We start from the raw sequence: 25,847 nt of genomic DNA on the forward strand, positions 1-25,847 counted from the left end.
TGGCCCAGACCTGGGTAACTGGATAGGTCGTTAGTTTTTCATATAAAATGCTATCACCCACCACGAGTACATAAAAATTCAAGAACAGAAGCCACTTATCCAAGTTTTCCATGTTGGAAACGCTTTATTCCTAAAAGTTCTGGCGGAGTTTTAATGACCACTCCCAGTAATGCTTCCCCACCAGCACCTTCCAAAGGGCCTGATCAGTTAGTTGCCTATTGAAGACAAAGTACCGACTTGAAACAATCTACAAATCCGTAAAGAGCTGTTATATGCCTCTATCCAGAACAAGAAAGCGCCTTTTAATCTCTCACAGCTCTAAAACCAGGAACTAACAGATTACAGCACATATTAACTTTGTTCTTTCCTCACCCTGATTTTCCCCACCACCCTAAAACTGTCCATGAGCAGTGCTAAGCAGAACAAGGCAGTGAGCCACTTAATTGTCCAAGTCAAAATAAAGAGGGAATAGAAAGGTGTCAGGCTCTGGTAACGCCTCAGCTACTGTGATATACACTGCAGTAACATTACCAGCACTGCCCAAGCATCCAAGCCTATGGACCAAAGGCCTCAAACTCAATACATGGGAACACCTTAATATCTCTTTTCTCCAGACGCCTCTAGGCACTTTTTCCAGCACCAGCTTAGTTTGCCAGGACAGGAAGAAACAACTATCGTTCCTATCTGCTGATCATGTCAAACTCACCAGGAAACATCAGAATAATTTTTGGCACACCCCAGGCCCTGCTGCTTGTCCTCCGAGCATCGAGTGGGGATGAGCCCAAGGGCAGCCAGGGGAGGCCAGCCCAGCTCCCTGACACCTGCACCATGGGCACATCCTCCACACCCTCATCGGGAAAAGGCATTGTGGAGGCAGTGCTCCCTCTCCATCACCCACAGGGGCTGGACAGCCACCACAGGGGACCCCACCGCCCCCACAGTGCCATGTCAATGACACCGGGCACCGAGACGGGACCATCCGCCTGCCCGCTGGGTCATGGCCAGCACGGCGGGACCGTCCGCCCGCTCCCCTGTGCCATCGCCACCATCGCCGCCGGCGCGACGGCACCGCCGCTGCCATGCGGGACCCTGCGAGGGGAGCTCGGCACCACCGAGACCGATAGTGACGGCACCCCGGGGAGGACACCCCGAGCCGGGGCCGTGGCGGGAGGGCAGGCGAGGCGCCCCCGACCCCGGCGGCCTCGATGGCGCGGGACCATGTGCCGGGGGCATGGCGGGGCGGCCGGGCGGGGGGCGGCGGGGCCGGTGCGGGTGGCGGGGGCGGGGAGGTGGAGCCTGGCTGCGGGACCGCCGCTTCCCTCCCCCGTCGGGCGCTCACCTGGCGGGGCCGCCCCTCGCCAGGGGGCCGGTTCCACGCGGGGCGCGGGGCTCGCCCGCCCGCCCTCCCCGGGCCGCGCGTCCGCCGCCCGCCGGCTCAGGCCCCAGCAGCCGCCGCCTCCCCCTCCATGGCCGCCGCTCTCGCCGGCTGCATTGTGGGAAGCTGACCTCACTCGCTGCTGCCGCCGCCCCGCCGGCTCCGGCACTCGCCGCCATGGGGGCCGTGACCGACGGTGAGACCTCCCTCCCTCCCTTTCTCCATCCTCCTCTCCTTCCTCCCGCCCCGCGCCGCGACCCCCGCCGGGGCTCCCCGCAGCGCCGCGCCCCCCGCCCGCCCTCCGGGGAGCGGCTGCCGCGGCGCCCGGGGCCGCTCACCCCGCAGACGGGCCTCCATCGCGGCCCCGGCCCCGCCGCCCTCCATGCTCCCCCGGCCCCGCGGCTCAGCGGATCCGCCCGCTCTGGCTCCGGGAATGGTTTCCTGAAGGGCCCGGAGAGGCCCGGGCGCGGCGCCGGGAGGCGGCGGCCATGGCGTGAGGGCTTAACGGGAGTTTTTCCCCAGATGAAGTTATCCGCAAGCGGCTGCTGATCGATGGCGATGGAGCTGGCGACGACAGGCGGATCAATTTGTTGGTGAAGAGTTTCATTAAGTGGTGTAATTCCGGATCTCAGGAGGAAGGGTATCTGTTGTTTTGCTTTGGTTTTTTAAGTCTTGGAACTGCTTAGCTTGCGTCTCAGTGGAAAGCAGGGCTCGATCCATTTGGAAGAGATCCGCGTTAAAATGCGCACAGCTGCTTTTCTTTGGCTCTGTGGTGTTTCCAGGAGCAGCGCCGAGGTCTGTGCTGGGAGAGGAGGGCTGCAGACGGGTCAGGAATCGCTGGGGGCTGCGGGCTGTGTCCTGAAATCTGCCAGCACCGCTCCAGTGCCCGCAGGATTGCTGTGCCTGCTGCGTGAGCCAGCCGGGAGTCCCGCTCTTATAACAGGATCATGACTCGGATATTTTAGTTGGCAGTTCTGCGTTTGTTCTGTTAGGGAAGGGAAATACTGCTGGTATTTCTGCTGCTGTCGTTTTCTCTCTCTCTCTTTTTTTTTTTTAATGTCTAAATTAGTAAGGTACGAGTGACAGCCTTCTGTGGGGTCTCTGTTAGTAATGGATAGAAATTCCCAGAGATCACAATATTACCAGTGTGTAGACAGAGAAGCACTGCTGTATTAAAATACTAATTTGGTGGCCACAGAACCAACCCGAGCTGGAAGATTTATAAGCTCTGGGTCAAACTGCTCACTGCTTTAACTTAACGCTGATAAGGACATGATGCTGCAATTAATGTGTACAGTGTTTCTAACTGCACTTCCAAAAAATTATACACTGAATCTTTGAAGTGTTTTCTTTATTGAATGATTGTTATTTAGCTGTCCCTTATGCTACATGAAGTTTTGTTTTCTTGCTCTATGAAGTTAGGAACTATTTTTATGCTGCTTGAGAGTAAATGTCTTGTCTGTTTTCAGATACAGCCAGTACCAACGAATGCTGAGTACTTTATCACAGTGTGAATTTTCAATGGGAAAGACTCTCCTGGTGTATGACATGAACCTGAGAGAGATGGAAAATTACGAAAAAATCTACAAGGATATAGGTAAATATGAGAAAACGTTAATGGTTTCTGTTTGACAGTTTCTCTTCTGAACAAGCTTAAGCCTGGTGAACATAATATATACATCTAATGAGTGGTTTGGAGGTTTCTTGAGATTTTTTTTTTTTCTTACTAGATAGAACTCATATGTGCTATAAGCATCTTGTAATTACATAGAATACATACAAACAAGAGCTTTTTAAACCTATTCATGTGTATATAGTTTTTAAGCTGATGGATCTAACAGCCATGTCACAAACAGCTCTTTTATAGTTCAGCAGAATAGCTTATTTACATGTACTGTTTGAATTCAATATAACTCTGTATCTTTCCTTTTTTTTTCCCTAAAGAAAATAGTATAGCTGCAGCCCATGAGAAGATCTCTGAATGCAAAAAACAAATCCTGCAAGCAAAAAGGATTCGAAAAAATCGCCAGGGTAAGGTGCCATATTTACAGTGGTGAACTTCATTGGTTTGTTATCTTTTAGAATACATTGTATTGGAAAATAGATTCTAGATTTTTGAACATGCAAGGCATCATGATTACTATACTCAGCCTGGTGGGTTCCACTGACTACTGAATGTTTTGGGTGGATGACACAGGCAGGATTGAACGAGATCTCAATGACATGCAGCATCAGGAAAACACCTTTCTGAACACCTGTTTTAAGAGGTGTATTTTTTCCCTACTTTTAAAATTGTATACCCATAAATCATTGAAACCTACAACACTCTAAAAGATGAGCAGTTGATTAGAAGCAAAAAATTGTTTTTTCATGATAAATGAAATGCCAAAAATTTCAGAAATATAATATGAAATGTTTTAAATACAACTGTTTGATCCATGCTGTGGATAACTTTGAACTCAACTGGAAATTAAAATAACCTTAACCAGTAGGAATATGGAGCTCTTACATCTTCACAAACATAGGTCTGAAGTGTTTGCTTTTTAATATGTTCTGTCCAGTCTGCAGCACAAATTTTTCCAGGTGAATGAAGTAGATGTCATCTGTATGGTCTTCCTATCAGGAAATGGCTGTGTTAGTTGCCTGTATAACCATAATATTATTCTTCATGTGTAATAATTTTTTTAAAAAAATGCATGCCGCATTTTATACTAAATTTTATGCTAAATATTTTTCTAAAAATCTTTAATGTTCGTGTGTAACATCAGCACCATTTTCTGTATATATACATTTGATTGTATCTAAATCCAATGTTTATGAATCAGACACAGAAGACTAAGTGTGCAGCAATGCAGAGCTATCTTAAGGTGTTTTGAAAAACATTAAAACAGTTTTTCAAGGAAAAAGAATCTGCCATTCTGTGATACCTGAGTTTGGGTTCTCGAATCCATATTTTAGAAGTATTTACATCAACTATTTAAATGTCTTTCAGAATATGATGCATTGGCCAAAGTCATACAGCATCACCCAGACAGACATGAAACACTGAAGTAAGTATAAAACTACACTAAATTATAATAGAGCAGTAAACTAGAAGTCACCAGATTTGACATTTCCTTGATTTCAGTTTGACTTTCCCTCATGTTTATATAATTTCTTTGACACAATAAAAACTTGTGTTTCTCTGTCTTTATGAGCTTTCCTTAATGTCCCATCCATATGGGTCAGAAGCATTGCTAATTGTTCTGTAGTTGAAATTTTTCCACTGAAAAATTAAGGTGAATAAGTGAACTGAGATGAAAATGCACATCTCAGAAAAGGGAGATTGTGGGAAGTCCTTTAACTTACACCAGCCAGATTCAGTGGTCACTCGAAATGCATAACACACAAGCAAGTAAAGTGGAATGAGAGAGAGCAGGAGAAAGCTCCTAGAGTTCTTTTTTATGTTTTCCTTCTGGTTGTTGTTCCTGCATGCCCAGTTATAAATGGCTCTGTGGTTTGCCACACATAACCTGCCCTGGCATGCAGGGCAGACCTACCTGTTGTCCAACTCGTCCTGTGTGTAACTCACAGTGCTGCTTGTCACATTCTGGGTTTGCATCACTGTCTGTGCTTTTGGGGCAGTTGTGGGGAGATTACTGAGCCATACAAACATTCTAGGACTTATTGCATCTATGAGTTTGTTGTTCTTAAACTGATTAAAGAGGTGGTGTGGAATTACTGTTCCCATATAAGTGCAGCTGTGCACTTATCCTCTTCCCACTTCCAGTGAAATTGCCAGGGGAGGCTGTCTTTTCATATTCCATAGCCTTTTATAGCAAATGGAAATGATTTGGTTATACTATTACCCTAACAATAGCATTTTTATAGCTATGAGCCACTGACAATATTTCACACATTTCTGTCTTGTATGTTGTTTTTCTGTGCCTTGATTTCATTACCCCAGCTTTGATTATTACAGGCAATTCTCATGAGGCTTGACTACTTCTTACTTCATTAGTCAGCATATGACATTTATCAAGTGAGACTTTAATAAAGAACTACCAAAAATGCAGTTTCTCAGATAAGTTAATTAAGAATAGAAATAACTAAATGAGAGAAGTTGTGACTGCCCAATCCCTGGAAATGTTCAAGGCCAGTTTGGATGGAGTTCTGAGCAGTGAAAGATGTCCCTCCCCATGGCAGGGGGTGTGAACTAGATGATCTTTATGGTCCTTTCCAACCCAAACTATTCTATAATTCTGTGATAAATGTTACTTTTTTATCTTAGAGGATGCTGGATTGTTTAGGTTTGGAGGGATTATTCTAAGCTTGCTTAACACATCCAAGCATAAGTTTCTTAAGCAGAGCTAGAAAGCATGGTAAGTTATAGCTGGTAAGGATGCAGTCTGTAGGAAAGTACACAGAAAATGATGCAATGAACCAAAGGCCACCCTTAATTCAGAACAGAGGAAGCCTCACTAACAATATCACACTTTTCATGGAACTCTTAATCACTGAAAACACTTGAGAAAACTTCTTGTGAGAAGAAACAGAAGGGTTTCTTGCAAGAGTTACATTTACAGCTTTTGCAGGTTATCTGGCACAATAGGACAAAGTTTAGAAAAATACTTTCTTTGTGCTCTTAAGAGTCTTTTTCTTGGAACAAGGAGTCATACAGCACAAAAGAACTGTTAACAGCTTAGTCACAAGTAGTGCACAGGAGCCAATTCAGGAAGTGATAGGAGCAGAAGTACTGAACAACACTGCCCACAGTGTAATTAGATGCTGTATCAGAAGAGCTGTTCAGAGAACCAAGAAATGACACAGTCTTACAAAAAGAGATATGAAGGTAAGAAGGCTAAGCAATGCTTCTCTGGAGTGTAAAGTAAAAGGAATAAAATTCCAGATGTAGCTTGGATATTACTAGGAAAAAAAAAAAAGTCTGTCCTCTCACAGTCTGCTACCTGACAGCACAGTGTAAACAGCAAGATTTGGGCAAATAGAAATTTTTCAGAAACTAGAAACCAGATGCTTCCAGAATCAGTGTATGAGCCTGTAAGCTGAAGAGAGGGGAAATGTCACACACAACTCTCAGGTATTCCCATTGAGGTACCAAGCATGCTTGCTCAAAAAAAGACAACACCCTCAGGTAGCACTAAAATAACCTTTTCCCATCCACAATAAGGTACTTGGGACTGGAGGGCTTTCTGTGGTTCCCTACCCAGACTAGCTGCAGCAGCTGTCAATGGCTTCAGGAAAAAAAGGTTGATTTCCTTGCTGACCCCTCTATGACTCTGCCTGCTAATTAATCAGGCTAATTAATCAGCCTCAATCCACTTCACCTTTAAATGAGCATTTTGCTGTAATTGCATGGTGCATAAATTATGATAGGCATTGGAAGTAGAAGGAGCAAACTGGGGGTTTGTCTGTAAGAGTTGGTGCTCCATTCTCATTTGAAAGGTATATTATGGTACCTGCTGTTCTTGGCCTCAAAAAGGGTCCATGGTGAGCTCAGGTGAGAGCAGAAAGTTCTTCCCCCAGAGTGTGATTGGGCACTGAACAGGCAACCAGGGAAGTGGTCACAGCAGCAATCCTGACAGAGGTCAAGGAGCATTTGGACAATGCTCTCAGGCACAGGGCATGACTCTTGGGGTATCCTGTGCAGGACCAGGACTTGGAGTTGATGTTCCTTGTGAGTCTGGCTCAGGATATTCTAAGATTGTATGAATCTGCTTCTTTGACTTGTATTGTAGGGTCAAGTAAATAACATGTTGTGTCAGGACTGAATTGTTACAAATGCCCAGGGTACAACTGTATTCCAGCTTGGAGGCCTAAGTTTTTGTAAATATTGTGAAATTACAAGTCTAGAACATAATAGTTTAAAATTACATGAAGTGACCTTACCTCTAAATAATTCCACTTGTTTTGTTTACATAAACAGTACATTTTAGAGTTCTTTCTCCTCTACTTAGAGCAAATCTGTTTTGCTAGAATTTTACAGAATTTTTTAAGAATACTCTGACAATCTCTTTTCAGGCAGCTGGAAGCTTTGGGAAAAGAACTGCAAAATCTTTCTCACATTAAAGAAAATGTTGAAGATAAGGTAAATTTTTCATAGAGATGGTTATATAATAATTTATTAGGAATACAATTAATGTAGAGTCTGCTATGGGTTGTTTGGCTGTATGTGCTCTCTGTTTCCTACAACATGTATTTTATCATTCCAGTTGGAGCTGAGAAGGAAGCAGTTCCATGTTCTCCTGAGCACCATCCATGAACTTCAGCAAACCCTGGAGAGTAAGTGCTGTTCTTTGGTAATAGATATAACTGGGTTGTGTTTTAGCAGATCAAAAGGAATCACAACTTCCAGCAGGGGGATGGCTCTGTGCAATTGAGGCTGGTGACCTCTTGCATTGGCAGAATTTTTTCCCAGTAGTAGTCCAGAGCCTGAGACTGCTCTGAGTTTTTTTTCCTCTACAAGCTACCCACTGTGCCATTTCCTGACTAGATTCAGGTTAATTTGTAGGCAGCAGAATTCTTTAAAATGTGAGGATGGAGAATAGCTTTTTGAGTTTTGGGTTTTTTTTGTTGGGTTTTTTTCCGTTTGTTTGTTTTTTTAACAGAAAGTGTTTCTTACAGAGAGTTATTCTTGTGCTGATTTCCAAATTTCATTTTATAATTCCTATTTCAGTAGTTTGGAACATGTCACTACTACCATGGTATCAATTGAGGCTTTACTAAAAAAATTTAAATACAAGGAAGGTAAATGACAACCTACTCAGACTATGAATCTGTGACAGAGCAGATAAAACTGTCAGACATCAGAGCTACATTCAGGAATTACTTGTACTCATCTTTTCTCATACAAATACTTAATATTTTCAAATCAGCACTAACTTTTTGTGCTTTTATATGTATAATATTGTTTTAAATATTTGCTGTGTAATTTCCCTGTCTTTCAAAGACAGAACAATTGGTACAGCTTCTGAGCATGACCTGATTAAATGCAGAGATGGCTCTAAGAGCAGACTTTCATTCTCTAAGGCCATCTAGATCTTCTTAAGCAGAATGAACTGTTAATCCTAGGTGCACTTTAGCAGAAGGTTATTGTTATTATGTGTTACTAACACTTGCTTAAGTATTACTCTTGAAAATGCATTTTCATGTGAATATATAGATCACTTTTCAGGGTTTTGTGAAGGAAGTAGCAGTTTAGTGAAAAGCACAGCTTCAGTATAAAATAAATCATTAGCAGACAAAGAGAAAGAAGGGGTTAGAAGCAATCTGGTATCATTTGCTTCAATTGACACTAGAATTTACCCCATATTTCCAGTAACAGCTGTTAGAGATAACATCCTTAAAAACTGGAGGATTATTTTGTTTGTTTGAACATAGCATTTTTTAGAATGAGATACTCAACTGCACATTTAAAGCAATCATAATAAAATATTTAAGTGGGACAAAGTTCTGCAATATAGTTTATATATGACCAACAGTTTGACTAACAGTAATATTGAATTTTAGATGATGAAAAACTTTCAGAAGCTGAGGAATCACAAGAAACTCAGATGGAAGCGGAGGCCAAGCAGTAGATGCCATCTGAAGACTGACAAATACTACTTAAAGTCCAAGTATCTTCACTTTCTGTTGTAATCAACAGTAAGAGAGATGGAGCTGGAAATAGTTTTCTCCTGCTTCTGTGAATTTTTATACAAAAATACATGTTTTGCATATGTTTCATGGGAAAAGAGTTGCAGATGTTTGCAGGCAGGCACTCAGTGTTAATCCACAAACTTTGTAATTTGTGACAAATATACTTTGTTTCACAAAGGATGAGGCTTTTACACCATACTTGTGAACTAAGGTGTTTGTAAAACTTTGCCAATAAAAGGTGTTTTCACAGATTTTCCTATTTTTAGTAGGGATTGAGCCTTATTATAAGGGCTTCTTTTCTTACATGGTATCAGACTGAGGGCAGTGCATCTTTTCATGAGTCCCAGTTGCCATACCCTGTTCTAGATGGGACCTAAATCTGAACTAAGTTGGCTCTTAGTTTTTTAAAATAGCTGCCATTTAGAACTTACTGTGACTAGACTAGAATTTGATAGTTTCGTATAAAATAAATTACTTCTATAGAATGAATGCTTGTTAGGGGTTATAAAAACTTAAAAATGATACTCTACTATCTTTAATTTTTTCCTCAAAGTGATGCAAAGAACTGCAATGATCCAAGCCTTGCTCTGCTGTATTTGTTGTACCATATCAATAGTCACATTTTGAAATGGCATGTTTAAAACTTCAATTTAAAAGCTTTGTTCTTGAAGAACCAGGAATCCAATTCCAGTATCATTTATAATCTGCTTCTGGATTTTATCTGTCAATTGACTATTATCAAAATACATCATAATTTCTGAAACAGATGGTGGAACCCTTCTTTTCTCATGAAAAACTGAAGCAGTAGAGAAATAATAATGATGTTAAAGAATCAGAGATACTTTTATTATTAGTAGGCAAAGTGGAATCTATCCATCCACCTGGATAGTTACTTCCCAACAGATTGCTGCGTGAGCACTCTGTTGGGAAGTAACAAAAGTTTCAACCTTCCCCAAAAGAGAAGAGAATGGAATATGCTCTATATTTTGTAAGGCAGGGAGGAAGGAGCAAGGGGCAGCAGTAGGTCATGTTCTGAAAACACTCACTAAATGGAGCCTTGCAGTGGTTTGGGTAAAGGAAAACACTTTGGCTCTCACTCAGACTGTGCCATAAGCATACCTGGTTCAGGTGAAATAACAAAGTTACATGGAACAGAGCTGCTGTCTCACTGGGTGACAGCTGAGGGGGATTTCCACAACTGAGACTTCAGACATTTATAAGCTAGATGCTGTGTAATTCCCACTCTCAGTGGATCTGGGTGGATTGGGCTGAGCAGACATATCTGAGCTTGCTTTGCTCACATTCCAAGTTTGCTGAAGGCAAGCCAGCTGAATAAGAAGTCACACAGCTTCAGTAGCACAGTGCAGCCCTGAACTAATAAGCTGTCAGAAGTCTTCTAGTTCACAGCTGGTCAGCTCAGAGCACAGGGAAGCTCAGCTTTGCCTGATGAGCCTGTGCAGACATGCACTGCTTCTCATGCACTATGAATTTGGCAGGTTGAGGGGTGGCTAAGCAAACAGCAGGCATTCAGTAGAAGTACACCATCAAAAAGTATTAACTGTACAGGGTTGTTCCCCTCACAACAACAGGGAATGGTAAAATATTTTGTAAAGCAGCAACACTAAATTATTGCCAAATCAGGGAGGAGTCATGAATATATGAATTATGAAGATCATAAGTGACAAGGACTCAAGGACAATTTTAAAGCATATTAATTTTTCTTTGTGGTTGAAATGGCCTCCATGAGCTGTCTGGACTGTATTTTGATGCAGTATTCACCAGTTAAAAACAGTCTCTGTAACAGTGAAAATCTCAAATTTTTCCATTCGTTGTTTTACATGATCCTTTGGAAATTACTTGGATCATCAAGTGTCTTATCTCAGAACTTGCACTGCTCTGTATAGAACCTGACCAGAAACATGGCAACACCTAAGTTTGTCCCTCTGGTAAGGAATATTTACAGAGAAATAAGAGTTGTACACAAGAGAAGCAATAGAAATGCATGGCAAAGGAATATATTCTACTTCAAATTACAACGATGCAATCTTGAAAATAAATTACTGCCCTGGAAAATCAAGTTGCCCTAGTGCAAGGTGGCAACAAGAAAGTGATGTCACCAGGCCAATCAAAGAAAAATGTAAAATCAATTCATTGCAAACACAGCCTCAGTTGAACACCCAAAATACTTGCTCCTATTTTTTCAGTATTTATACCTCTAACCTCTTGAACATTAGATTTGTACCAAAGCAGAAAACCAAATGGAATTCATATACCAGCCAGTATTTAACCTGCCTTCTAACCAAGACTCCAGAAGTTTTTTGTGTGCCATTTTTGCAGGGCACTGCACTGGTCACTGATGGTCACTGTTCCATCCCTGCCTAGAAAGCTCTGTTCTGTCATGCTGCTTACCTGCATTGACTCTAAATGTACATGTAAAAAAACCTAGGTACATCAATTCAGAATCTCAACAACCACACTATTTTAAAAAGCTGTTTCCTGGATTTATGATTTTCCTTGACTCTATCTAGGCTGAAAAATTTTTATATGCCTAAGTGGTCCATCTCAGTGCCCTTGTCATGTGGATGCAAAAACAGAAGGAGAAAGAATTGCTGAAGTGATAAACTGACATTTTCAGTGCCAGGACTTGTTTTTCTGTCCTGTCCAAAGAAGAGCAGCAGAGGGAGAGTGGAACATTGGACAGAATTGGCAGCTTGGGCAGGACTTGTTAAGACAGATTTACCATGCTTCATGAAGGGATGGAAGAAGGAGGAGAAAGGATGTCACCATGACACACTGTCAAATGATGGGATATCTCTGAAACCATGTGAATTTGAAGAAAGTTGCTGCCAGAAAAGAAAATTGAAAAAAAAAAACCAACAAAAATCCCAAAGATTTATGAGCTAGAAATTACGAGTTGAGATACTTGTAAGTTTTTCAGATGTCACAGCTGGCTTGTACCATGCTTTCCCACTCAAGGCTGAAGTGGGTTTCCTTTTCACTCGAGTTTAAAAAGCTAAGAAAAAAATTCAGAAATGCAGGCAAGTACAGTTAGTTCTGCTCTGGGAACCTGTGTGGCTTTTTCTTTCTAGCAGGGACACATCCAGTGTATGAATCACTTTACAGACCAATATGCAACAGACCCTGGGGAAAGCAAGTTAGCAACAGAGAAGTGCTCCACCTTTTGTGCTTCACTCCAGTTGTCAAACATGTGTTTGGGTTACCTCAGCCTTCATTTCCCAAGTCTGTTTTAATAAAGGTTGTTAGCACTGTTGCAGAATTCCCTCTGCTCATAGCCCAGGGCTACACAACACAGCTGTGTGTGGCTGGGCCCTGTGCAAAGGCTGCTGAAAGGCTGTTCCTGTGTGCTGGGCACTGCCACAGCAGCCACGAGGCAAAGCCAGATTTGGCTTTGGCTTGTGTCCACCCTGGCCTCGTGTGATTCACCTGTAGCTGGCAGCAAGAAAGTATCAAGCAGGAGCTGGCATGGCATGGCAGTGTGAGCTGTTCAGTGATGTGCCAGAGGCACTTGGGGAATGGGACACCAGGACATCCCAGCCAAGGAAGCTCAGCATCCTTGTTCCAAGGATATTCAAGAGCAATCCTAAAGCCAGGGATGCAGAGTGATGTGGACTTTGCCTGGGCTAGCAGAGTCCTGAAGGGAAGGATGAGGGGCTTACACCTCTGTGCCAGGTGAAATGATGGAGGGCTTGTTCAGTGGAAAGAGAGCTCTGGACCTGTCCTGGCTGCCCTGGTTGTGTTGGGCAGCCATTGCTGTCTGAGTGGCAGGAACTGGACTTAACCAAAGAACCCACGAGGCAGGAACTTGGGGACAGACTCGTGTCCCCACACTTGTTACATGTATGTCTGTGCAGCTTTTGTGAGGGGCACGAACCGCGCGGCTCGGGGGAGCGGCGGGCCGCGGTGCCGAGGCGGCGCTGCGGGGCGGGGCCGGCAGGGGGCAGCAGAGGCCGGGCTGGCCGGGCGCGGAGCCTCCCGCGATCCGCGCATCCCTCCGTGCATCCCATCCCATTCTTACCGGCCCGTTCCCGCGATCCGCGCATCCATACGTGCATCCATCCATACATCCCACCGGCCCGTTCCTGGGATCCGCGCATCCCATCGGCCCGTTCCCGGGATCCACGCATCCCATCGCATCCCATCCCACCGGCCCTTTCCCGGGATCCATGCATCCATCCGCACATGCATCCATCTATCGCACTGGCCCGTTCCTGGGATCCGCACATCCATCCGTGCATCCCATCCCATCCCACCCTGCCGGCCCGTTCCCGGGATCCGCGCATCCATCCGTGCATCCCATCCCATCCCACCAGGCCGTTCCTGGGATCCGTGCATCCCATCCCCCTGGTTCTTCCCTGGGATCCGTGCATCCCATCCCACTGGCCCTGTTCCCAGTGCTTCCCAGCCTTGTGAGCCCTTTGCAGACGTTTCCTTTTTCGTTTTGCTACTGTTTCCCAAGCACAGCCAGTCCTGCAACTGTCTGGAGGGGTTAAAACCCTGGAGAATCGTGGATTATCCTGAGTTGGAGGGACCCACAATGTTCACCGAGCCCAAGTCCTGGACACAGCCCCAAGAGGGTTTTCCCTGCTCTCCCCCACACTTCATTTTCACTGTGTTGTCTGAACTACCCTGATTCTCAAAGCCTCTCTCTAAGATGCCCCAGAACACATAAAACACTGCCAAGGAGCAGAAGGTGCAATCCCAAAACCTCCATTCCTTGGGATGCCACATGACACAACACAAGCATATCCAATACTTCATTTTCCTGCTGATTATGACAGATCCCAAACCCTCCACGCTGCCTCCCCCATGCAAGGGCTGGAGGAGCAGTCTGGCAGTGTTTGCAGCAGGAACAGAGCACCCTCTGGCATGCAAGATTCTGCTGCCTCAAACACATCCAGCCCCATCATCCTGAAACCAGGGCAAGAGTTGTTTCAGGATCATTACATACTGGTTTGCTCTGAATTTGCATCATCATAGAGAGAAACTTGGCAAAAGTTTGCTAAAAGCATTATAGAGCATGAGAGTTCCTAAAATATTTAACAGCAAAAAACTGGTGTTTTTAAATTGCTTTCACAATAAAGGGAAAATAAAAAGTAAACTACCTAAACAACATTTTTTTCATGTTGTGTCAGTTTGCTGACAATGAAAAGTCACCATGAAGAGAATTTAAAATGATGATTTATCTCCAAGGAGGAAAGGCGATGTGTCTTCTCAACACAAAATTTCATCAGAAGTGTATGCTGGAAATAACAGTGTGTGCTGCATGTAACAAATAGGCCCCACTAGGACCCCATTTGGAATAAAAAAAAAATATATAATTTATGATATGGCAGGGCAAACTGACTGTAGACACCTTCCTAAAGATTTACATAAAATATTACTACACTTAAATCTCATATGAGCCTAAATGAAATTCATATTTACATTTGCTGCACCAAAATCCTGTCCATGAGCTCCTATTTCAAACTGTGTATTTTCCCAAAAGTGCTTTATTGTTGCTAAAATCTCCCAAACAACACTAAGCTTTAAAGCTGAAAACAGAAACCTCTGGTAGATTACCAAACATAAAACAGAAATTTAGACACAAGACATGGAAACGACCACCACTGCCCAGTGCAGCTTCTCCCAGTTACATTAAGCAAATTTTAAATACCTAGTGGAAGTTCAGATGTGAGGATGTTTTAACTTGTATGAGAGAAAATATGGGGGAAAAAAATCTTGTGTTTTTTTTCTTAGTGCCTCTTGATATCAGTATCTTCTGACTCACTCTGCATGCATTCACAGAGAGCTTTCAGATCAATTCTTTTGCTCTGTTATTGTGGCTGCAAGAGATGGGAAGGATCACAGAGCTCTGGGGCCACCACACCACGTTATCAGTGTCCCCTGTGCCCAGCAAGGTGCAAAACTTCAGTGGGGACACCTCCTGCAGTGGGAGCACCCAGTACCTGCCACAGACCCATGAATCCCTGGGGTCAGAGACTGGTTATGCTGGGCTTGTCCCTTGCTGGCTAACACGTGCTGGTTGTTTTTCAAAGCCTGTGAGATTTCTGCCCTTCTGACATGGTGGCATGTCATGTTATTGAGGTGAATTGAGGAGTGATTGAAGGCAAACTGGTGGTTTTGATGACAGAAACCTTCCCTGGGAGACCTGTGCCTCAGTCAGATAAAATGTGAGCAGCAAAGCTATTTGCTGGTGTGTGACAGCAGCAGGGTTCACTGGAGGAATGAGAGAAATCCCGCACCTTGGGACTCGGCTTGTCAGGGGCACAAATTCATTCAATTTCTTATATAGAAAAACAGGTTCTTCCCAGCACTTCAGCCAGCCTTTCCCAGCCCACAGCACTCAAAGTGAAGGAAAGCTTTCCCCTGTGTGGGCAATGCCCCTGGGTGCCTTTGGTTGTGTACATGGGCACAGGGTGGCAGTGAGGGGGACAGGAACTGCCCTGGCCAGATGGGCACTGCTCTGCAGGACCTGTCTGAGCAGAGCAGCAGTGCTGAGGAGCTGGGGGAGCAGACAGGCACATTTGGGATGTGTTTGGGTTTGACTTGCAACCACTACACATTCAGGATGATGGTGTTAGAGTCAGCAAACCCCTCTTTGAACAGACAGCTTGTATTTGTATTTAGGTCGTGATTGTTTCTCTCCTTTTCTCTTCTTTACTGTCTAACCCACCAAATCTGCACTAAGCACATCAAGGGATGGCAAAGGATCTCAAGGCACATGGGGAAAACCCTTGTGTAATCTTGTTCCAATACAATAAATAGCCAGCATATTTACCAAATGTAGAGAGGTAAAAAGGGGATTTGGGCTCCACTGCATCATCTCTCAAGATGCAGGTAGAGACATTCTCTAAATTTGATAGGGCTAAACCAGACCCCAACCCTACAAGAACATCAGCTAACACTGTGCCATCCTACGGCAAATCAATGACAGAAAACTGTTCACCTTTATCTCAGGCCTCTCACACAATGCTAATTTGCTAGATATGATATAAGGGCTGCAGCCAGCACCCAACAAGCAAGTTTAAGGGAGGAAATCACATCTCCTGCAGTCTGAGTAAGGGGCTGTGCAGAAAATGGTGCAGGGAAGTTGCAAAACTATTCAGATTTAAAAAAAAAAAAAAAGTAAGAAAGAACAAAAACATCACAGCATATTTAGAGACCAAAATCCTGAGGGAAGCAGCAGGGTTGTTTGGCAGCACAGCATTTCCCTGCAGTTTGGGAGCAGGCTGGGCTGAGCAAGCTGAGCAAGCCCAGCCTTGATGACATAGCCAGGGACTGCAGGCTCTGCCCAGGGCTCCCTGCTCCCTCAGGCCCAGGCCTTGCCAGTGTTTACTTGGCCTGTGGATCCTTCTAAATCCAATGTCATAGGTTTTCAAGTGTGCCAGTTGCTGCTGCAGCCTGGTGCCAGCTGATAGATGGTTTACGCTACTAACAGCCTGAGGAGGGGAATTGCTAAAAAGCAGTGGGAATATTTACTTTCTCCTGCTAGTGCAAGTGGCAAGCAGAGGATTTCAGAACCCTTGTAACCTGCATGCAGTCAGCGGCAGACCAAGCCTGGCTGGGGGCAAACAGAAACCACGGGATACAGCGCCATAGGGAGAAGCAGCAGTGAGAACACAACAAATGCTCAGGGCACAGTGCTCAAAGACAGGCTGCAGCATCACACCACCGTGCTGCCTGCAGGGAGTGACCATGGGAGGGATGTCAGCAGCGGGCTTATTGTCTTGGAAGAGCAGAAAGGAAGCAAAAAGAAAGGAAAAGCAAAGCCAATTAACTGTGAGCTGATTGTCCATTCCTTGTTCCCTCTCCAGGACAGGCCCTGCAGCCTCTCTATGTGCATACATGCAGGCAATATGTGAACATTTCCAAACACACACATCCTCTGCACCTGGAAACCTTGCAGATTGCTGGATACACTGTGCAAAGCACATCTGAAAGCTTAAATTGATTAAATCAACACACATCTCAGTGACTCCCATTTTCTCTGACAGTAGCTCACAGCCTCACACCCATCACTACCACAGCTTCTCAATCCAGCCAGCCCAGAGTCCCCTCTGCTGCCTCCACTCCCACGCTCCCACCAACAATAGAAACACAGTAAATACTTGGCATTATTTGTCTTGACACTTGGGGAAGCACTGCGAAGTTCAGCTACCTTGCTATTTCACATTGCCCTGTTACCACCCCTCGTCAAACTTCCTCCTCCTGTTTGCTTTGCAATTGCTCATCCCTTGGGGGAGCAGCGGGAAGGAGACTGGGCACATGGAGCAGAGAGCTGCAATTTCACTGAGAAATAATAGCACCCGAGCAAAATGTACTGATTGCATGGATGCATCAGCGCAAATGAGACAAGAAACATTCCCAGTTGTGTTATTTCCAAATTGCTCCCTGCCAGTCTCAGTGCCTGTGATTAACCACGTCAGACTCAGCACCCCGGCCTTCTCCTGCTCATTAATTCCAGCAGCCGTCCCCGGGGCGTGAAATGGCAGCAGGTTTTGTTTGTTTGCTAAAAAGCTGTAAAGCTCCGTGGATGGTGGGCTCAAGCCAGCAAGACACTGAGTCACAGTGAGCTGTCTGTTCCCGGGGCTCCACAGCAGCTCCTGGTGTGCTCTCCAGCTCCCACCATTACTGTGTGGATGCTCCACATCCCCACATCCCCTCCTGCACCTGCTCCTCTTTGCCTTCCCTTGGCTCACAAGGAAAAGTAAGGTACCTAAACTGGACTTATAGGATCATGCAATTATTTCAGCTGAAAAGACTTTTTGGAGGTGTCTAGTCCCACCTCCTGCCCAGAGTAGAGCCAGGTTCATATTCAGGTGAGGTTGCTCTAAGCCTGAACCTGGGTATTTGAGTGTCCCCAGGGATGAAGGACCCACTGGCTTTATGGCTCCTGGTTCCAATATCCAACCATTGTGAAATTTTTTGGCCCCTAAGAGTACATGTCTGCTACTGCTCATTTAGACAAAGCATTGAACAGGTTTAAAAAGTTCCCTATTGATTGTGCTCTGGTTTTCCTTGTGGCACAATAAGAGATGAAGAGTTAGAGCTGCACATAAAACATGATCTGAGCTCTCAGGCAGTGTTATCATCTCCCTACCACCAGCGCAGCCACCCCAGCTTTTCAGCAGCCAAGGGAGAGATCAATCACAGGATTTATCATGTCAGATTCTACTCTCAGATCAGACTTCATGGCTGAAAACCTCACCCTGATGTTTTTCTCTCTGGAAGCAGTTTTTCCTGCAGAGTCACCTGCTGAGCACTCACACAGTGCACTCACACTCCCCTCACTAGCAGAGACACAATCAATGTATCCTTTCAATAATATTTTATTTTAAAATCTTGAAGAAAAATAATTACTCATGCTCCCTAGCAGAAAGGCAAAAAATTAGAGTGGTGAATGATATTGAAGCAATGCCTGTAATTAAGGAGCTGGCAGCATTTTAATTACAAACTAATATCTTCAGTGGCTGACAATCCAGCTGTTCAGCAGACCCAATAAAAGTGAGATTGCCAGTTCCAGAGTTACAGACCAGCAATTAAAGTTTTAGGGAGGTTTTCTGTACTTCTTGCTTATTAAGATGCATTTCTTGCTTGTTAAGGGCTTTGGGGAAATTTCAGTAAAGTCCTTATGTGAATGAGTAGTGAGCTTTCCTTTCACTTTCAATGATTCCTCTGTCACAACATTGGGTGGGGACATCCTGAGACCAGCAAATGTCTCACCAGGCTTTCCCCCATCACATTAAAGCCAGCTCAGTGCTGCTTTAACATTTTCCACCTTGAAATCTTTGGTCCAGCTATTACCTGGTATGACCAAGCAGCTTAGCTGAACCATTTTAGAGGGTACCTCAAGCACCAAGCACCAGTGGGGGTTTATTTAGTAATTACATAAAATTTAGAACTACATTTTAAGCACTGAAACATCATCAAGAAGAACAAGCCTAAGAACTCAGCAGTTTGCAATATTAAAAATACTGAATACAGGATGAAGCTTTATCACTTCCCCAGCTTCTGCTTCTGACCCACTGCAGAATGAAACTGTAGTTCAAACTGTATGTTTTTCTTCATTCAGGAATTTAGAGAAAGTGTTAAGGTGTTGTAGAAATGGAGTCCATCTGGGCTGTCCCTACAAGGATTCCCACTCTCCAAGGAGCCACCAGAGATGGTCCTGAGAGTGCAGGTAGCAGGCACCAGATGCTGCTGGCTGCTCCCAGGACACAGAGGTCACAGCAGGAACAGCTCATGGCAGCTGATTTACCTGCCTGCAGGGCAGGAGTGTGCAGCCCCTCCATCTCCTGGCACCCAGCATGATGGGCTGTGCTGTGTGCCTTGCACAGCCAGCCCTGCCCAGCCAGGACATGCCCCCTCCTCACCTCCCTGCCTGTTCAGCACAGCTCTCCAGTGAGGATCAGCTCACAGCTTTTCCCTCACCCCTCGCCTGGGGGCACCCAGGGATGCTCTCACTTCCCACTGGGATGCTCAGTGCATGGAAAATCCCCCTCTGGCACTGCTGAGAACACATTTCCACCCTGCAGGGCTGGCTCAAGGGAAGGGTCCCCACAGAGCTCAGCAGAGACAACCCCTGGGAATAAAAACCTGCTGAACGAGACCTGCTGTGGCTTAATTACACAGAATCAGTATTCCCAGCATCCCCAACACCAGGATGGGAAAATAAAGATGTGAGGCCTGTCAGGCAGGGAGTTTATCACAACACACCCAGTGCAGTGCAGGAGTCCCTCAGGTGGACGAGGCTCCTGCTGGCACCCACAGCCTCCCCCATGGGGCATCACACCCCCAGTGACCCCCACATCTGCAAGGGAAGAGCTGTGGTTAGCATCCAGGGGCATCAGCCTCAGCTACAGGAGCTGCTGGGCAGAAAGTTCATTCATCCAGCTCCTTCCCACCCCTCCTGACCCTGCAACTCTGCTTCCCCAGAGCTGCTGCCTTCCTGCCTGGCTGTGCCTGCCCTCCCTGAGCACTGCACCCCTTCCCCTCTGCCAGCTCCCTCACAAAGCAGAGGAACAAAGCTGTGCAAAGCTCTGCTGTTGCCCCAGTGCCTCAGCCTCCACAGGAACATGAAAAGGTGTTTTCCACAGGTGTCTGTGGTTTCCAAAGGGAAATGCAACCAAGATTCCTTAAAGAGTGGTAATCACGTTAGTGGAACTACCTTTACAAAGAGAGGATAAAATACATACATTCTAGACAAAAAGAAGATGCCACACAAATTGTTCCTGTATCAACAGCAAATGCTTTGTGCCTGCATACAAGCTCTAGTTAGCTCTGTCACACACGAAAAGAAGGATGCTGCAAGTTCTATGGACATAACCCCCACATTTCTTAGTGTACTACATTCTGAAGACATTAAGCCCAAGCCCAAGACACTAAACAGCAATAAAATCCCAGCCTTCACCCTTTGCAGTGAGTCTGTTCTCTACTAGCATCGGATGTCTCTGCAGCAAAGCTTGAAGGAAGATCTACACTGTAAAACTTCATTATAAGGTTTCAATAATATGAAAACAAAAATCCATGGCAAATGTTAGGGCTGACTGGTGTTCCGAGATGTAGTTATGCAAAATCTGCTGCCAGTTCAAATTAACATATCTCATAACTAGCCCTGGAAAAAAGAAGTGATCATCTGAGTGATGAACAAGCCCCAGTTTCTGTCCTTGCTCATGACCTGCCTCAAGGCTAATCCTCCCTCCTTCACCACAACTCCAAAGCTTGTGGAAAAGGTGTCAAATCATGGTTCATAAGGTTTCAGCAGGAAACAAAAGTGCTTTTTTATAGCTTAAATGTCACTAGTGCCTGCTAGAAGCCCACATTTGGAGTGCATTTGGTGCCTGCATTCTTCTGTGAAGGTGGGCAGACTCTGTCTCCCCCAGAAGAGCCCTGGGCTTATCTCTGTCTGGACAGTAGGTAACCTCACCTGGACCTGCTGTCCCTGTGCAGGGCTCAATGCTGACAGCACAGATCCTTTGTGTTTGGAATAAACTGCAGGATTTGGGAGGTACTGGGTGCTCTAACAGAGCCCATTTGGTGTTTGGGCTATCCAGCATAGAAAATCATGCTTTAAAACCAGAAGTTTAGAAAAATACTTTGAAATGTTGAAAACAGGTACTTTTTCTTCTAACTGGATAAAACCTCTTGGACCCTAAAGTTGCATCTTAAGAAGACTGATGGCAAACCCTGAAGCCATTCATTTGTTCTGCACATACACCTCTTTAGGCATCACGAGGTTCTTACTTATTTACTTCCATCTCTTTGCTCAGGCCCCTTATCTCATATTTTAAAAATAAAAATAACCAAGAATGAACCCTGTGAGAGGACTTGTTTTCCTCTCTGCACAGGGCTGCCTTGCAGCCTGCCCTGCCCTTGGCCACCTTCTCTGCACTCACATCTCAGCAGCACTGGGAGCAGAGCTCTTCCAGCCCTGCTGCCCAGGAGCAGCAGAGATCCTCAGCTCCAGGCACCCACCTGCTGCAGCCTGGCAGGTTCTGCCCTTGCTGAGTGATGCCTCACAGCCCTGAGTGTAAAAGAGCAGCAGAAACAGGAGAAAGATTGCTGCTCTTTGCTCATGCTGATTATGGGTGGCACTTTCAAACACAGTGTTAATGTCAGGAAAGCACATTTCTGTCCTGTATCTTCCCTTACTTATTCAGCACTCTTCTTAGGGTATAGGAGAGAGCAACTCCTACATGCAATTTATATATATCTGTAGATATGTGTGAGAAATTGTTAATAAAAAGAGGATGACAGTTGCCACGGGAAATGATGAATACATGCATATATACATTCACTCAAATATGCACCCTGAGCCTTTGAGACCTTTCAATCTCTTCAAGGAAATACTATTTAAAGAAGTGTGATGCCCCTCTGTTGGATCTCACCCCAACCAAGAGTTCAGCAGCAGAAAAGGGGGTGAACCTGAGTCTTCCTCAAGACTTCTGATATAAGAGAATATGTAAAAAAAAACCATGTAAAGAGAACATTTTGTGACATGGGTATGTGAATAAGTTGACTCCAAGTCAGCCCTAGCACAGCTGCTCTAATAAATATGCATTTACCTTCCAGTTACTGCAAGGTAGGACATGTGGAGGGATAACTATTTCTGTGACAGCTGTGTGCATCAGCTGTCCTCTCCTGTAGAGGAGAGTTGGTTTCACATCTTCCTCACTTTCACTGCAGCTAACAAAGGTATGAGGCAGCTCCACCTGAGAAATTACATTGAAAACCTTGGGCTTTCATGTTCTTCTAAAACCCCTATAATTGCTACATTAAAAATCAGTTTGGTGTAGAATGGTTCAATCAATCTGGCCCTGGGAAAACACAAAACAATAACTTGTACAAGCTGCAGAGCAGAGTCCTTATTAAAAAACTACATCAAAACCTGTGTCCAGTCCAGTCTATTCACATCATTGCTCTTGTTCTAACCATGCTCATAGACCAGAGAGTCCTGGTGGATTGGAGCTGCAGGAGGCAGAGCAGCAGATTGAAGAGGTTAGATGTATTTCTTTGTAAATGGGCCTGATGCTGTTCAAAGCCCCCATAAAAATTCAGCATGAAGATCTTCCTAAGCTCTGGGCCCTCATGAACATTCAGCCTTTAAGCAGATACAAAGAAAATTTTTCTCTGCCTCTCTCTGAATATATCCATCTCCTCAGAAGCAAGGGAAAGACTTTTATAGAGAACTTGATAAAATTCCTGAGACAGCTCATTAATTCCAGTCACTTCAGCAATGACTTCCCTGCCACTTGTGGCACTCAAAGAAGTTATAGATTGCCTTAGTAATAACAAATCCTATTCATTAGCCATGTCTCTGCACTTGCATATTAATATTTTCTGGCCTTGTTAAATATAGAAGCCTATTCTCTTCAATCTGTTTTTAACAGGCATTTTTCCCCTAAGGTTAGCCATGAAATAATTGATAATGATAGTCATCCCACCTCCAAAAATCTTGTGAAATTCCTTAAAAGGCCTCTTATTGCTGCTGGGGAGCTGGGGCAGGCCATCTGCATCTGTAGGTATCATAATTTTACCCCTATTTTGATGGGAAATTTAGACATTTTTGCACTGTCCCTTCTCCACTTTACAGAGACATAATTTAATCAGCAGAACTTTCGTCTCTATCAGATGTGTGCATCTAAACAGGATCCAGTGGTGGGAGCAGGAAATAATGACAAGCAGTGCAAGTGGAGGGCGTGAAGGGCTTTGCACAACCCCTAAACCTCTCTGGAGCTCCACTTCACACAGCACAACCCAAGCAGGCACCACTCACCACACAATCTCAGGATGGTTTGGGTGAAAAGGATCCTAAAACTCATCCAGCTTCAACCTCCCTGCCTTAGGCAGGCACACCTTTCACTAAACCAGGCTGCTCCAAGTCCCATCCAACTTGGACATGAACAATTCCAGGGATGAGGCAGCCACAAGTAACTCAAGATACTCTCAGGTAACTCAAAAGCAGAAAGGCTTGCCAGCAGAAGCAGTAAGTTGATATCAAAGTCTCTTCTACAGGGAAAAGTGAGTTGTTTTCACCTATTTGTCCAAAATGAGAGCTGGTTGAAACCTCTCAGCTGTGTTCTGTTGAGCAAAGCTTTTCATGTAGATGTTTTGAAGGACCTTGGAAAGAGGAGGTGTGCTGAAGGAAATATTGCTCTCTTGACAACAAAAAGCTTAAATCTTTGGAAGCCTCTGTGAAAATTATGCCTCTTGTGCTGTTAGTGTTAGATCATGAAATAGGAAATGGGATTTTTCAGCTCTTTTATCAGCTTCCAAGATTAGTAGCTTGGAAGAATCTGGCAATTTTAGAAATTCATCAAAAATATTTCCCTCTTGCACCTTAGATTAGATATAAAGGAAAAAAAAGGTTTTTTACTATGAGGGTAGTGACCCACTAGAACAGGTTACCCAGAGAAGCTATGGATGCCCACATAGCAAAATATTTAGGCAAAGTGGACACACAAAACCTTTGCCCTATTTTGAGTTAATTTGGCCATTCTGACAAGACTACAGGAAAAGAACTGAAGACAGAAGGGTTGCAGGGGAGCTCTCAATTATCAGGTGGCAGCCAAACCCTCCCCCTGTTACTGGCAGTGCACCATAAACCAGGAGCAGCTCAAACCCATGACTGTTGGTGTGGCAGAGCTTTCAATATTTATTATACTGAGGAGTTCCTGATGAACTCTTGCTGCTGTTTATAGCACAAGCCCAGGTATAGCTCATTTTTCAAGAATAGCTTTGGCAAGATATCAGTATCTGTTGCAGCCTTTTGACAGCTTATAAACATGGTTGAAAGTGCAGTGGAGTTCAGACAGCAGAGCAAATAATTTCCCAGAGTTATCCACCAGGGCAGAGCCCTCCCCATCTGAGCACCCATGGAGAAGGGAGCATTCCCACTGCTCAAGTTCCTGCAGAGTACTTGGATGAAGAAAAAAACCAAAAAGGCACTTTTTTCCCTTAAGAAAAAAAAAATCAGTTTTCTCTCCTCTACAGCCTTTAGTGATTTTCTGCATGCTAAAAATACACCAAAATTCCCAGTGCTCCTACACAGCACAATGGTGGCTGTCAAGCTGAGTCCCCAGGAGCCCACAGCTGTGAGCTGGAGCCCCGATGGTGATCATTGCACTCCAGCCTTTAATTCTGCACTGGTAGTGACTCACCTTCTGTCATCTGACTCAACACACAGCACAGCCATGACAAAAGTCCCTTTCCTGCTCTTTTGGGAGTCCTGCCCACCCTCAGTACCTGTGCCTGATTCACTCCATTCAGACTCTATTAACAATTAATCAGGTCCTCTGTGTTTTCTGAAGCTGGCCCCTCGTGGGGCTGCACAGACAGCTCTGGGACAGCAGAGTGAGACACAGCATCATTTAAATAATTTTAATAATTTAAACCATCTAAATCAGTGCTGACTTCAGTGCCAGAACAGCTGAACCTGCAGCCAGCAAATTTCACCACTAGGTTGATGCAAGACTGACATAAATGCAGTCACAAGTGTGATTCATCACTTTTAGAAGCTGATTTGCTGTGTTTTTCAAGAATCATGACACTCAGGCATATTTTACCAAGAAATCAATTACCTGCTAGCTATTACATGTAGCAGAGCAGGTTTCCAGGGATGTAAATGAGCATCACCTTGCTGGGGCCATGGCCAGCACCAAGCCCACCCCCACAAGCCAGGCAAGCAGTCTCCTATGGGGATGGATGGCAAAATATGAGCCTTGTACAGCTGACAGACATTTATGGAGGATAATTATGGAGATGCAAGTGTATCAGTTACTCTGACAGGTTAATGGTTTCTTTTTGATTACATGCATGGGCTCAGGGGTGACTGCAAATAATTTGCTTGTGTCTTTCCCAGGACAGGTCCCCAGATGTAGCTCATTCTGTGCCAGACAGCAGTCCATCAAGGATCTTTAAGCAAAATAAAGGCTGGGAACACCATCTGGGAAGTAAAACTCTGCCCAAGTGCCTTGTTGGCAAAAAACCTTCCTGGTTTATGGTGGAGTCCAGCCTGACCCAAGCCCATACATGGCTGGAAGCAAAGTGGATAATGCACAAAGCAGTTGGTGCCACAGGGTTTGGGTACACGGGTAAAGGAGGGAAAGGAGGAGAGATACCTGGGGAAGGGGGTGGCTTTGAGCAGGAGATTTATTTTTGCCTCTAACATACTGTTTTCAGAGTTTAAAAAACCCCAAACACAAATGCTCTTTTGTTTTTAACCTCATATATGAATACCTCATAGAATTACCTTGTCATTATATGGAATATAACAAGCACCTAGAACTGGAGGTCTGGTTTGCTTTATCAAGCTTTC

At 44.7% G+C, this 25,847-nt stretch overlaps 2 protein-coding genes and 1 long non-coding RNA gene across 5 annotated transcripts in view; 1 reads left to right on the forward strand and 2 right to left on the reverse strand.

The window, feature by feature from the left end:
• The window catches only part of ATXN7 (ataxin 7), an 86,708-nt gene extending 84,855 nt beyond the window's left edge, over positions 1-1,853 (reverse strand). The window contains exon 1 of one of the 2 annotated variants that reach the window (XM_064723771.1): positions 1,714-1,853. The gene's annotated coding sequence lies outside the window, so the exon portion shown is untranslated. Of the gene's footprint in view, positions 1-1,339; positions 1,457-1,713 lie in introns of those variants that run through there. The other variant, XM_064723770.1, reaches the window with a different exon arrangement.
• On the forward strand, positions 1,399-9,775 carry THOC7 (THO complex subunit 7). Of its 2 annotated transcripts, XM_064723773.1 has the most exons (8): positions 1,399-1,571; positions 1,898-2,015; positions 2,845-2,972; positions 3,320-3,406; positions 4,368-4,425; positions 7,394-7,460; positions 7,585-7,654; positions 8,882-9,775. In XM_064723773.1, exons 1-8 carry the CDS (start codon positions 1,553-1,555, stop codon positions 8,947-8,949), a joined length of 615 nt encoding a protein of 204 aa, XP_064579843.1. In that variant the 5' UTR covers positions 1,399-1,552; the 3' UTR covers positions 8,950-9,775. The 2 variants fall into 2 exon arrangements, with proteins under 2 accessions (XP_064579843.1, XP_064579844.1); XM_064723774.1 differs by lacking the exon at positions 1,898-2,015 and having other exon boundaries at positions 1,437-1,571.
• Positions 2,012-25,847, reverse strand: part of LOC135453096 (uncharacterized) — a 37,271-nt gene continuing 13,435 nt past the window's right edge. The window contains exons 3-4 of the long non-coding RNA XR_010441770.1: positions 3,885-3,991; positions 2,012-2,360 (exon numbers count right to left, since the gene is read on the reverse strand). This is a non-coding gene — a long non-coding RNA (uncharacterized LOC135453096). The remainder of the gene's footprint in view (positions 2,361-3,884; positions 3,992-25,847) is intronic.

This window comes from Zonotrichia leucophrys, chromosome 12 (assembly GCF_028769735.1).
Source record: "Zonotrichia leucophrys gambelii isolate GWCS_2022_RI chromosome 12, RI_Zleu_2.0, whole genome shotgun sequence".
Lineage (NCBI taxonomy): Eukaryota > Metazoa > Chordata > Aves > Passeriformes > Passerellidae > Zonotrichia > Zonotrichia leucophrys.

Excerpts from the sequence above, each read along its gene's own strand:
- THOC7 (XM_064723773.1), top strand. Across the intron at positions 3,407-4,367 it reads GATTCGAAAAAATCGCCAGG|AATATGATGCATTGGCCAAA; the intron begins GTAAGGTGCCAT and ends AATGTCTTTCAG. Across the intron at positions 7,461-7,584 it reads AAGAAAATGTTGAAGATAAG|TTGGAGCTGAGAAGGAAGCA; the intron begins GTAAATTTTTCA and ends TTATCATTCCAG.